We start from the raw sequence: 13,048 nt of genomic DNA, 5'->3' as shown, positions 1-13,048 counted from the left end.
GAGTTCACACACAGAAAGTGACTCGAAGTCCATGATCTGTGTTGTGCTAGTTGGAAAGCACAATCAGACACAGTTGCAAAATACAGTATTATAGCTCTGAGTTCACTTAATCGAATTATTATGAATTTCCACCAGGGTACCAGATGTAATAACTCAATCTTAATTCTGTAAACAGAAGATTTTAAACAGTTACCTCAACTACCCCTTGCCACATTAATATATGGACTATAGCTTTAGAGTTACCTCAACTACCCCTTGCCACATTAACATATGGACTATAGCTTTAGAGTTACCTCAACTACCCCTTCCACATTAACATATGGACTATAGCTTTAGTCCAACACAAATGGTAATTTCGTGGTAACTTTTTTCCTGGTGTCTTCAATCCCATCCAAAGACACGGGGCATTCACTGATCATTATTTATTCCTGAGTTGTTTGCTGGCAGCCACGAGCAAGTTCCAAGTTCCTCTGAATTTCTCTAGTGAGGGTTGGAAATTCCCTCTTGGGACGGGAGATGATGGCAGCCCACAGCCACAAGCATTGCACCAACACCTCACAACTTACCAAGCACACTGATGGTGCAAGGCTCTCCCAGATCCTTGTGCTTTAACAAAACGCTGTCTCCTACCTTCTTGCCCCCTCTGCAGCAGGGCAGGATCATGAAGTGACTCAATGGTCCATGGCAACCACCATCTGCTGCCTGCTGAGGCCACACCACGCTTCCTGCCGCCTGAGCATCCCATGGTTACCTCAGAAAGCGGGGAAATCACCTGAACCCCCCCCCCCCCCCTTTGCATCTCCCTCACCCTACGAGACCCTCAAGCTCCTCACCCACAAACCCTGACTGAGGCAACCGGGCCCTACACCCGTGTTCTCATCACAGGGAGGAGGCTTTCTGGGGCAGTCACAGCGTCACACAAGGGCTCCCCCCCTTCCCTGGGTGCCGGGGGATGCGGGGGGTGCGGGGGATGCGGGTTCCCCATCCCGGGACCGAACGCTCCGCGCAGGGCGGGACCGGACCCGCCGCTCCCCTCAGCGCTGACCCCGCCCCGGGGCCCTCAAGGGTCCGGGGGTGTCCGGGCAGCGCCTGCCCTGCGCTGGGTCCTCTCGGGGGCTGTGCTGGGCGCGCCTGCGCGCAGCGGTCGGGCGCTTCCGGTGCGTGTTGGCGGGGGGGACGCGGAGCGGAGCGGGGAGATGGCGGAGGGCGGCGCGGAACGGGCCGATGGCCGCATCGTCAAAATGGAGGTGGATTACAGCGCGACCGTGGACCAGCGGCTGCCCGAGTGCGAGCGGCTGGCGCAGGTGAGGGCGGAGGGAGAGCCCGGCGGTGCGGATGGGCTGAGTCATGGCGCGGGGCGCGCTAGGCCGCGGATGGGGAACGGGAACGGGAGGAGGAGAGAGGGGCGGCCGCCTCTGGGAACCGCATCGGCTGCTGGAGGAGCCGGGGTTTCCGTGCTGGGGAAGAAGCAGGGAGTGCTCGAGGGTTCCCTCGTCAGGGCTGTGCGGGAGGGGAGGTGTCGGGGTGCAGCCGGGAGGGCCCGGTGCCACCAGAACCATCCTGGTTCGGCCCTGCTGCCACTTCCCACGGGGTAGCTGGGCTGGGCAGACGCGGAGGTGCTTGTTCATCCCAGGACACTCGTGTGCCAGTGCTGGGATTGCCTCTGGTTCGGGTGGGACAGGCAGCGCTTTGCAGCCTTGCAGCTGGGTTGGGTTTGGGTGGCAAAAGGCAGGGATGGAAGGGGCAGAGTCTGCCTGAGGGGTGCCTGGCATCTGCTGGGCAAAGGGGTGTGTGTACCCAGCCATCAACAACCCCGAAATGATGGGCTTGTAGAGGGAAACATGCACATGCTCCATCCTAAGGATTCCTTTATAGACCTGCTCAGTGGTGTAGGTATTCCTGCAGAGCAAGAGAAGTTGGATTTGCTGTTTTGTTCTGTCCCAGCAGGATGGCATCTTGATTCTTCATCTGCAAATCTTGACCATCATATTCTTTATTAGATTCTGCAGCAAATGCTCAGCTCCATCCATGTGTCTCATGAGAACTTGTGGGACCATGTGGCAGAATGCTGAGAGCAGGAGCCTTAAGATAAATAAATTGCATCTTGCACGATGTTAAGACTGCTTTGCAGGGAGGCTGAGGATGTGTTTTATCCCACAGACACAGCTCTGCTTAGGTGCAGGCAGCATGACCAGGTTTCATTGCTGCAGAGCATGTAAATTTTGCAGCAGTAAGAGCACATCCTGGTCAAATAGTTTAAAAGATTTCAGCAGGATAGGTACATTTGAGAAATGGCATCCTGGGGTGCATTAGAAAGGGTGTGGTTAGTAGGTCAAGAGAGGTTCTCCTCCCCCTCTATTCTGCATTGGTGAGGCTGCACCTGGAGTATTGTGTCCAGTTCTGGGCCCCTCAGTTCAAGAAGGACAGGGAAGTGCTTGAAAGAGTCCAGCGCAGAGCTACTAAGATGATGAAGGGAGTGGAACATCTCCCTTATGAGGAAAGGCTGAGGGAGCTGGGTCTCTTTAGTTTGGAGAAAAGGAGACTGAGGGGTGACCTCATCAATGTTTTCAAATATGTAAGGGGTGAGTGTCAGGGAGATGGAGTTAGGCTCTTCTCAGTGGTGACCAGTGATAGGACAAGGGGTAATGGGTGTAAATTGGAGCACAGGAGGTTCAAGTTGAATATTCGAAAAACTTTTTTTCCTGTAAGGGTGACAGAGCCCTGGAACAGGCTGCCCAGGGGGGTCGTGGAGTCTCCTTCACTGGAGACATTCAAAACCCACCTGGACATGTTCCTATGTGAAGTGCTCTAGGTGGCCCTGCTCTGGCAGGGGGGGTTGGACTAGATGATCTTTCGAGGTCCCTTCCAACCCCTAGGATTCTGTGATTCTGTGTGATTCCTCCTTTTTGTATTAAATTCTCCCATATTAATTTTTTTTTTGCACAGTACTTGGTAGGAATTACAATTTAGGGCTCCAAGTCCATTGGGGTATCTTTAATTCCTCTTAACAAGCCAAATATAATTTTCAAAATCCCCAAATCAGGACCAGTATAATTCCTTGCTCAGCCTGTAAAGCATGTACTGTATCCTTCCTGTAATACACTGCAATTAAGAGTGATGAATATGGATGAAAGTAAACCATTTTTGGGGGGGCAAGCTATCTAATTGCATATCTTTTCTCACTCAAAGCATTTTGGTGAGGAAATAAATCAGTCTGCCACCTAGCTCAGTGACTGTGAGCTTACCAAACCTGTCTGAACCTTGCTGGGTTTCTTGTAAACAGACAACATACAGTGTGTGTTGGGTAAAAATGAAGTGGTACCTTTCCAGTTCTGTCTGTGTGTGGAACCATATATTAAAAGTTAGTGCTTTGTGTGTTCCTTTTTAAAAAAAAATAATAAATAAAGTGATTAAAAATGGGGGTACAAGCTGTGGTTTTTACTTGCATGAGAATTAGAGCTGCTCTGAAACTGAACTGTGTTCTTCACTCACGTTGGGAACTCTTTGCCTGTCACATTAGGAAGGAAGATTGCAAGAAGTAATTGAAAATCTTCTCTCCCTGGAGAAACAAACACGAACGGTGAGTGCTGCAGTGTTTCTGCTTGGCTTCTCCTGGAGCCCTCCTTGTCCCACTGCCTTACAAGTCTTTCTTTTTTGTTGTTTTTTCCTTAAAAAAGAAAATCAACATCAAGGGGGCTCAATTCAGTAACTTTTTGATACAAGTCTTTGTCTTTTGTTGTTTTTTCTTTAAAAATCAACATCAGGGGGCTCCATTCAGTAACTTTTTGATAGAAATCTTTCTCTTTTCTTGTTTTTTCTTTAAAAAAGAAGGTCAACATCAAGGGGGACTCGATACAGTAACTTTTTGGTATAAAAGAAGTGGAAGTGAGAGGCCTGGAGGTTGTTTTCCCCCTCACTGATCTCCTGTTTGTTTCTTCCAGGCATCTGATATGGTCTCCACATCCAGGATATTGGTTGCTATAGTGAAAATGTGTTATGAAGCTAAAGACTGGGATGCTCTTAATGAAAATATTATTCTTCTATCAAAGAGAAGAAGTCAGTTAAAACAGGTGAATTGAACACTTGATTGTTGCTGTGTTATGGATCTGATTGTGTGTAGGGACTTTTCTTGAGTCTGTAGCACCTGTAATTAGCTTCTGTTGACAGTTTTGGGTAGACATCATGAAAGCCAATTAGGAAACTGTTGTCTGGAATCTCTCTTCACCTTGTGCCTGAGCTCCCTGTGGTCCAAGTTGCCATTCTTGGCCAAAAACCCTCTGATTTTTCTGCTTTGGTGCATACCAGTGCTTTCAGGTGGCACTTCATACATCTTTATACAATTTTTCATGTTCATGAGGTGTACATTAAAAAGAATTATTGCAGTTTATTGTGCTCAGGTGGGGTGGATGTTTACCCCACTCATACTCTGGAGAAAAGGGGGAGAAAAATTGACTATGGGGATAGCTGAAACCTCTTGTGTTTAAGAAGGTAGAGAGTTTATTGCAGTTTGTTTAGTAGAACTTGGCAGCTGGTAATTTTAATGGCATCATTGGTTTAGAAAGAACAAGATTATCTACTTCTAAATGTGCAGAAATGTTAGGAATTTGTATAAAAGTAGGGTGCAGTTTAGTTCTTTAACTCACACAAACTGTGGCTGAAGGTTTGGACCATTTCAGCTGAGTTTTCTTGAGGAATTTTCTAGAAGTTGCATTCTGGTTTTGTCAGAAGTAGGTATTTTAATAATAACTGTACAGCTCAGTGTTGTTACCAGAAAATATTCCACACCTGTGCTTCCCACTGAGGGGTGGGACCTTGTTAGTGCCTGTTTGGGGATATACAGAGATGGAAAAAAGTCAGAATAATCAGCATTCCTGGAAAAGTTCCTGGAAAATCTACAGGTGTCCTAAATGGAAGGGTTTGTGCATGTCCTAGAGGTGCCTTCCCTGCAGCCATGCAGGGCTGAGCTCTGTCACCCCATGTGGGAGTGGTGGGGATTGGGCAGGAGAGGTTCAGGGGGAGGTTTAGGTTGGAGATGAGAAAGAATTTCTTTCTGGAGAGGGTGATCAGGCATTGGAATGGGCTGCCCAGGGAAGTAGTGGATTCTCCGTGTCTGGAGATATTTCCAAAGAGCCTGGATGTGGCACTGAGTGCCATGGGCTGGGAACTGCAACGGTGGTTCAAGGGTTGGACTTGATGATCTCTGAGGTCCCTTCCAATGATTCTATGGAATCCTTCTATTCTATGATTCTATGAGAACCATGTGGGATGAATTATTTTCAGTATCATTGGAAAAACTGAGAAAAAAGGAATGAAAGAGAAGCATTGCATTCCATCTGACTCCTGCCATCACGTCCAAGACAAGACAAGAGGGCAGGGTCTCAAGTTGTGCCAGGGGAGGTTTAGGTTGGAGATTAGAAAGAATTTCTTTCTGGAGAGGGTGATCAAACACTGGAATGGGCTGCCCAGGGAAGTAGTGGATTCTCCGTGTCTGGAGATACTTAAAAAGAGCCTGGATGTGGCACTCAGTGCCATGGGCTGGGAACTGCAGCGGGAGTGGATCAAGGGTTGGACTCGATGATCTCTGAGGTCCCTTCCAACCCAGCCCATTCTATGATTCTATGAGAACCATGTGGGATGAATTATTTGCAGTATCATTGGAAAAACTGAGAAAAAAGGAATGAGAAAGGAGCATTGCATTCCATCTGACTCCTGCCATCACTTCCCAGCATCATTTGACACCTTTTAATGACCCAAAGGCCTTCGGTGTCCTGCGTGTTGTTTGTTGAGCCACCTTAGTTTGATATAAACCCAGTACTTACCTCTGAGTGCTGTATGAATGAATTTATGAAATCTAAAAACACAGTATGGTTTTCTTTTTTTCCTCTAACTATACCAGGCAGTGGCTAAAATGGTCCAGCAGTGCTGCACTTATGTTGAAGACATCCCAGACTTACCAGTCAAACTGCGTTTAATCGACACGTTGCGTATGGTTACAGAAGGAAAAGTAAGATTTTGTTTTAAGACTGAATGCCTAAAAGGTAGAATAAAAGTGTTCACCTTCTTTAAAAGCATAGCTTCTTTACATAAGTTTTTTATCTTGTTCAAATAAGAGCAAAAATAGTGTTTAAATCAACCTGAGAAGCCAAAAAGACTGCAAAAGAATAGAAATATTTCCCAGGTGTCATATTGAAATAGTTTGCTGCACCAGTGGTTGTATCTCTATGTTGTAGGTATTAGAATGTATTATTAAGATAAATAATATTATTAATATAATTGATATTACATTTCAGATTTCTAAAATGCCATTTATTTTTCACTTCTTACAATGTTATGTATGTGAGTTAGCTAGAGAAATGGGCAGGTTTAATTTAATTTCTCCTGCACTTAGCAAGATGTTATATACAGTTAGAACAACCAGAAGCTGATCTTAAAGCATTACAACAAGTTAATTATTTACATAATATTCCCTTTGCTTTAATAAACAATCCTGGATGGAGGTATATTTGTATTTAGGTTACAGCTTTTGCCTGTTCCAAGGTAGTCTCAATTGTTAGTAATAAATTGTTGATTTATTGCTGGGTAGGAGTGAGTGAAATAAAGCAAATGGTGGTGCAATGGTGGAACCATTACAGTCCCAGCTTTGTACCTGTTTCAGTGTATTTTAGGTGATGAATATCTACAACTTCATTCACAGTGCACATTGTTTTATGTTTGCTTAAAGAATAGTAAGACAAATGTAAACATTATTTTGTAGATCAATTTGGGGTGGCAACTCTCCCTCCTGTTTTCTCTGTGTATCTTGGGGGTAATATCAGCATAGTAGTGGATACACAAGGAAATAACTGGTTACATGAAAACATCAAGTATTTTAGTGGGGTTGTGTATCTTAGGGTTTGCCCTCCTGGTGAGAAGATTCCAATGTTTATAAACTTCTGGTTTCAGATTTATGTGGAAATTGAACGTGCTCGCCTGACCAAGACACTTGCAACAATAAAAGAACAGAATGGGGAAGTGAAGGAGGCTGCTTCTATTCTGCAGGAGCTGCAGGTAACACACACACCCTGTAGCTCAACAGTTCTTTCTGCTCTTAGATTATTATTTGGAAATTTAATCAGTAACATCTGCAGAAATGCATGGAAGCAGATTAATTGTTGTTAGTGAAAGTGTAACTCAGTTTAAACTGCTTGTTTTAGTCTCATGGTTAAGTTAAGGATGGGAATACTTCTATTTGGAAAATAAATTTATTTATAAATATTTATAAATATATAAATTATTTATTTATTATCTGGAAAACAGATTACAAGTCTCTAGTTAGTGCATTGGGTTTGGTCTTAGTGGATTCTTCCCTTGTAAGGGGGCTGTAATTTGAAATGGAATAACCTTTTCTCCATTTTAACTTGCTCTTTTCTATTGTTTTTTTCCCCCCTGACAATCTTGCACAGTTAAGACTTCTCTGGGTTTGATTTTGACAGTTTTAAATAGTTACATTTTCATTTTAGGTGGAAACCTATGGTTCAATGGAAAAGAAAGAACGTGTAGAATTTATCTTGGAGCAGATGAGACTCTGTCTAGCTGTAAAAGACTACATTCGGACTCAAATTATCAGCAAAAAAATTAATACAAAATTTTTTCAAGAAGAAAACACAGAAGTAAGTCATTGGCAAATTGCTCTTCCCCCCCACTCCCATGCCAGTTATAATATGATGCTCCTCTCTTCAGGTATATTTGAATCTGTTTTCTGGTATCCAGTTGGATTTAACTTGCCTGATTCACAGAGCTGGATTAATTTTGCTTTTTGATACCATTTCAGAAACTAAAGTTGAAATACTATAACCTAATGATTCAGCTGGACCAACATGAAGGCTCCTATCTCTCCATCTGTAAGCACTATAGGGCCATTTATGATACTCCTTGTATCCAGGCTGAAAGTGAGAAGTGGCAGCAGGTAAAAGCAACATTAGATATAAAATGTCTATGTTTTTATGTGGCAAATACTCCTTTCATTACCAGGTCAATGTACAGCAGATTTAATAGCTCAGAGGTCTCTCATTCTTAATTTTTTTTTAACAAATCTGTTATTTTTTTAATTAACAAATTGGTTAGTTGAAAACAGGTACAGTAAGTTGATGTCAGATGAATATTTACACCTAACATCTTCATTATGTTGTCTTTGAAATCTTGAGAATGTCTTTTGTGCAAGTGCAGAAATGATAAACAGCTGTGCAACTGTGGTCTAAATGATACTGTTTGTGCATGCAGTACAAGTGTCCTTGAAAAGAGGTTTTTTTCTTTTATTTAAGCACTAGAAGTTTAGCTAATGTGAATCAATTTAAATGTTTATCTGTGATGGTTCTTTTATGCAAGATGTCATCAGTTTCACCTTAACTTCTTGATGTGCTGGGTTTAAGCCTTTTGTATGTTAAATTCAATGCTCTGTGAGAAGTGTTCTCTGTTCAGTTATGGAGAAAAATCCACATTTCAACAGGCACTTTCCTCTTGAACAGGCCCTGAAGAGTGTTGTTCTTTATGTTATTCTTTCACCTTACGACAATGAACAATCTGATTTGGTGCACAGAATTAGTAGTGACAAAAAGCTAGAAGAAATCCCAAAGTATAAGTAAGTATCCTTTTGCTGAACAATTCATAGTTAAAAAAGGCTCTTTCAAACTAGCTCTGCAAGTGAAATCTGTTTATGCTGCATCTGCTGTAAGCATCTCACAGTTTAATACTCTATGAAAAATACTGCAAAATGTTCACAATTGTGCAAGTTGAAAAGAAATATGTTTGTAAGAGAAAGACTTTTATTAAAAATCCACCCTGACTTGAGCTGCTCCTGATAGCATGAAGAATTACTGAATATATTCATGAAGAGCAATGAATATGAATGGTCATAAAATGAAAACATTCTGTTGAAGTCTGAAATGAGCCTTATTAATTCAGAAGTGTAAATCAACTTTACTGAACCATTTAGAGACCTCCTGAAACTCTTCACTACCATGGAACTGATGAGATGGACTGCACTAGTTGAAGAATATGGGAAAGAATTGAGAGAAGGATCCCTTGACAGTCCTGCAACAGATGTTTTTGGCTGCACAGAGGAAGGTGAAAAGAGATGGAAAGATTTAAAGAATAGAGTTGTGGAACATGTAAGTATGGCTGTCTTTAAGCTTTAGTTGTGTATTTGATGCCTCAACACAAAATGCTTTTAGCTTGCCATATTTTAGTTACCAAGAAAACAAAGAAACAAAAAGCAGGTAGTAAAGCAGCACATCAGTTGCCTTTTCCATTGTGGTTTATTTTTGACACTTTATTTGCTTGTATATCCTTATTATAGATAGGTATTTGGCACAGTTGACAGTTAAAGAAAAAAAAGAGCATATTGCACTCAAGTTGAGATTTAGCATCCACATTTCAATAGAACAGAAGTGTGGAAGTCTTGCTCTGTGTTAAATTCACAATTGGTTGGTTTCACTACTTCATCATTTTTCATGTAGAGACTTTTACACCTTTTACAAACAAAAGAACTGTTGGTTGACAGCTCACTCATGTACCTTAAGCTGGACTGCTGTACAGCACTACTTTTGACTTTTCTATTTTTGCATCCTGCTTCAATTCTATTTTACACATAACCCTCTGAACACTTTTATTCCAGAATATTAGAATAATGGCTAAATATTATACCCGAATTACAATGAAGAGAATGGCACAGCTCCTGGATTTGTCTGTGGATGTAAGTGTTGCTTTGCTTATCCCTCTTTCATAAAGGGTGTGGAAGTACATGTGTGCATGTGTTTGTGGCAAAAATGTAAATATTTAGCAGAGTAATAGTTGAGTTTTTGCATAGATTGTGCTAGTACCTTGCAGAGCAAACATGAGTAATATTAAAGTACTGTGTGGGTTTTTTTTTAAGTACAGTATTGCTGCTAAGTGTAAATAAAACCTTGCTCCCTATGGATTAATGCTGCTTGGGAAGGATTCTGATGTTTTGTGGCTAAAAATGCTGTTTTCTAAACCCCTAATTTTCTTGACTTGGTGCCATTTGTCTTTGCAGGAATCAGAGGAGTTCCTGTCTAACCTAGTAGTTAACAAGACCATCTTTGCTAAAGTAGACAGGCTGGCAGGAATTATCAATTTCCAGAGGCCTAAGGACCCAAACAATATTCTCAATGACTGGTCTCACAAACTCAACTCCCTAATGGCCCTGGTTAACAAAACCACACATCTCATTGCCAAAGAGGAGATGATACATAACCTGCAGTAAGGTGCCTCAATAATCTCAGTGCTTTTAAGGAAAGCATTACATCTTCATAATAGAGACTACTATTGCAGTGTGTATATGGTTTCTTTTCTTCCTCTCAAGCCTTCCTGGTCTAAAATTTAGAACATAATACTGAAATTCCTGTTGACAATTAAGTTCCCTTATTATTCATTCAGTTGGTAAATGTTTTTGCTACAATTGGTGAATGAACATAATAAAACTGTATTGCCTGGTATAACAGTAGTCTTGTGGTTTTTTTCTTTTCATGGATGTACCTTGATCTGTCTAACACATCATTCTGTGATTATTTCATTGCAGGACTTTTTGAGGCTGTGGTTGAGAGGATATACTGTAAATAATAAAATCCTAGGGTGTTACAGTAGCATGCACTGAGGTAACATAATACTGTTTGACCAAATTCTGGATGTTCATGCTTAAGAATAATGCTATTTCTTGCTATTTGGGAGCACACATAGACTTTTATTCATTAATTCTGAATTGAGAATCTACCTGAATCTTGCCTGCTTGGTACAAGTCACTAATTTTCACTGTCTTGTAGTTACAGTTTGTAACTACTCCAGTAGCAGCTATGCAGTTAGCTAAGATAGTGCTTCAAAGCTGCTGCTTCCCATAATTGAATGTGTTCTATTCAGATGAGATAATGTCCTCTATTACTTGTTTTAACTTACTTGTAATGGAGGGAGGCTGTAGACTTTTCCCCATGTCCCATTCTAACACAAATAGTATAAAAAGATTCAATGAAACTTGTATTGAATATTCTTTGGTTTCTAATGATTTTTAATGCTAGCCATAACTATTATTAATTAATTAGGTAGAGACTATGATTGTAAATAATGTCCTGAGCTGTATATAAATCCTGTCTCTTTAAAAGCACACTGAACTTCATTCAAAGGAACACTCTTAGCACAGGTAATTATCATATGAATACACAGCAAGTCAGGAAACTTTAGCTGGGGATGTTGAGTGAGGGGAGTCTGTGAAGGGACAGGAGAAGATGGAAGCCTGGAAGTAGTGATTTGCATTTGAAATGTAGACTTTGGACACAGATTAGGGGAAAGTTAGGAATGTGATTTGGGAGGCTTTATCAAGCACACTGCATTTAAGCAACAGAAAAACAACAGAACTATCCCATGAGGGAAGGGAGAAAGAGAAGCAGACTGCTTAGAATGCATATAATGCTTCCCATCGAACTTCCTAAATTGTATTATAATCCAATTGTACAAATTGTGTAAAATCTTGGCAGAGCCATGTCTGAGAATGGCATGTACTTGGTCTTTGCAAAGCTAGCCTGAGTAGAATAAGCAAAGCTGGCTGCTGCTGGGATAATGAACAAAGTAACTTCTGCTTTGACCTTGTCAGCAGCAAAATTCCATCTGCTGAAAACTGAGGCAAGAGGTGTCAGAAAAGAGAACAGTGGGGTCATCAGGGAAGAGGGAACTTGCCTCTCCCTGTTCATCATAAACCTCCCACCTCACTAAATTAAAAGAGGACTTGAAAAACAAAATTGTGGAATTATTAGGCTGCATGGCATAAGCCCAAGTGAGTGGCAAAGAATGTATTCATGTAGCCTGGAGATTTTCTGTTTTGTTTTGTTGGCAGACAACTATTAATGAAAATGAAAGGAGGGGACCTTGAGTCTTTCTGGAAAAGGTTGCCACATCCAGGATTCTAGGAGAAAAGACAAACTGTAAACTTTTGGTGCTAGTTCACCTCAAGAATGCAGATTTATGTCGGATACAACTTCCCTGAGAGCAATTTAGAGATCAACGTGAAAGTATGCTGGCTTCTTAAGATGGTTTTTGATCTTGACAGTGTGGGATCAAATCATCACATTAATCTGAACTTCGTAGTTCCCATCTCCTCAACATACCCTCAGCAAACCCTCAACATCCACTTATTGCCATCCCTGATTTTGTGGATCAAAGGAAAAATGAGTAAGAATTAGTTTGAATATTACTCACTCTAGAAGTTGTATGTGTTTAGTGAGTCCAAACTGAAGGAATATTTTCCTTGGATAATAGAGTAAAGATTAAAAGTCGAGATCCTCTGTTCATTAGAGGACTGTGGAAAGATTCCTGGGGAATTTTCATGCTGGAAAACCAAAACTTGCTACTCTTCAGCCTAGGAATCAGATATTAATGGCTGCCTAGAAACAGTTTGCTATATTGTTTAGTAAGTCCAAGAATTACTGTTGCTATCTAACCTCCAGTCTACCACTGACTTGTTTGTGGCAGAGGGTAAACCACTTCACTTCTCTTAGTTTCCCATGATTGCTGCTTCTGAGGGAGCTGAAAAATATAGAAAGGTCCAGTGTGCTAAGACAGTAAAAACATTGCTTCTACTACTGCAATCATTCTGGAAAGTCTGTTGGGAAAGGCCTCCTGTTGGTAAGTTTCTCAGAGGTGAAAACTACTCAAGATGCCTGCTGGGATGTGAGGCTGCAAGGTCAGGGAGGAAGCTGGGCCCTGAATGTATTGAATTATTAAAATAATTAATAGTGTTTATTACTTTTAAATGTTAATTGTAATGTTTTTTTCTTGTATTCTGAAGTTAGACATAATGAGTGGAACTGATTGAAAATCCCATTTTCTGTACTGTAAGTCAAGAAATGCCATTTCCCAGAAACAGCAGTGAACTTATAGCATAGAAATAGATTTTCTGGATTTCCTCTGAAAGCACAAGTCTGAGGAGAAAGGGGAAAAAAAAAAGCAGCAATGTGAACTTGAAATCATTAAAATACTTTTGTTTTGAAAATGTAAAAACCAAGCT

The 13,048-nt window shown here is 41.4% G+C and overlaps 1 protein-coding gene across 1 annotated transcript; it reads left to right on the top strand.

Moving 5' to 3' along the window:
• Positions 1-1,137: 1,137 nt before the first annotated feature.
• On the top strand, positions 1,138-10,501 carry PSMD12 (proteasome 26S subunit, non-ATPase 12). The gene is made up of 11 exons (XM_030461897.1): positions 1,138-1,304; positions 3,521-3,580; positions 3,942-4,070; positions 5,897-6,004; positions 6,943-7,047; positions 7,500-7,649; positions 7,811-7,945; positions 8,505-8,617; positions 8,972-9,146; positions 9,653-9,730; positions 10,052-10,501. Exons 1-11 carry the CDS (start codon positions 1,197-1,199, stop codon positions 10,259-10,261), a joined length of 1,371 nt encoding a protein of 456 aa, XP_030317757.1. The 5' UTR covers positions 1,138-1,196; the 3' UTR covers positions 10,262-10,501.
• Positions 10,502-13,048: the final 2,547 nt, after the last annotated feature.

This window comes from Calypte anna, chromosome 18 (assembly GCF_003957555.1).
Source record: "Calypte anna isolate BGI_N300 chromosome 18, bCalAnn1_v1.p, whole genome shotgun sequence".
Classification (NCBI taxonomy): Eukaryota; Metazoa; Chordata; class Aves; order Apodiformes; family Trochilidae; genus Calypte; species Calypte anna.
This window is presented reverse-complemented; position numbering and strand designations above follow the sequence as displayed.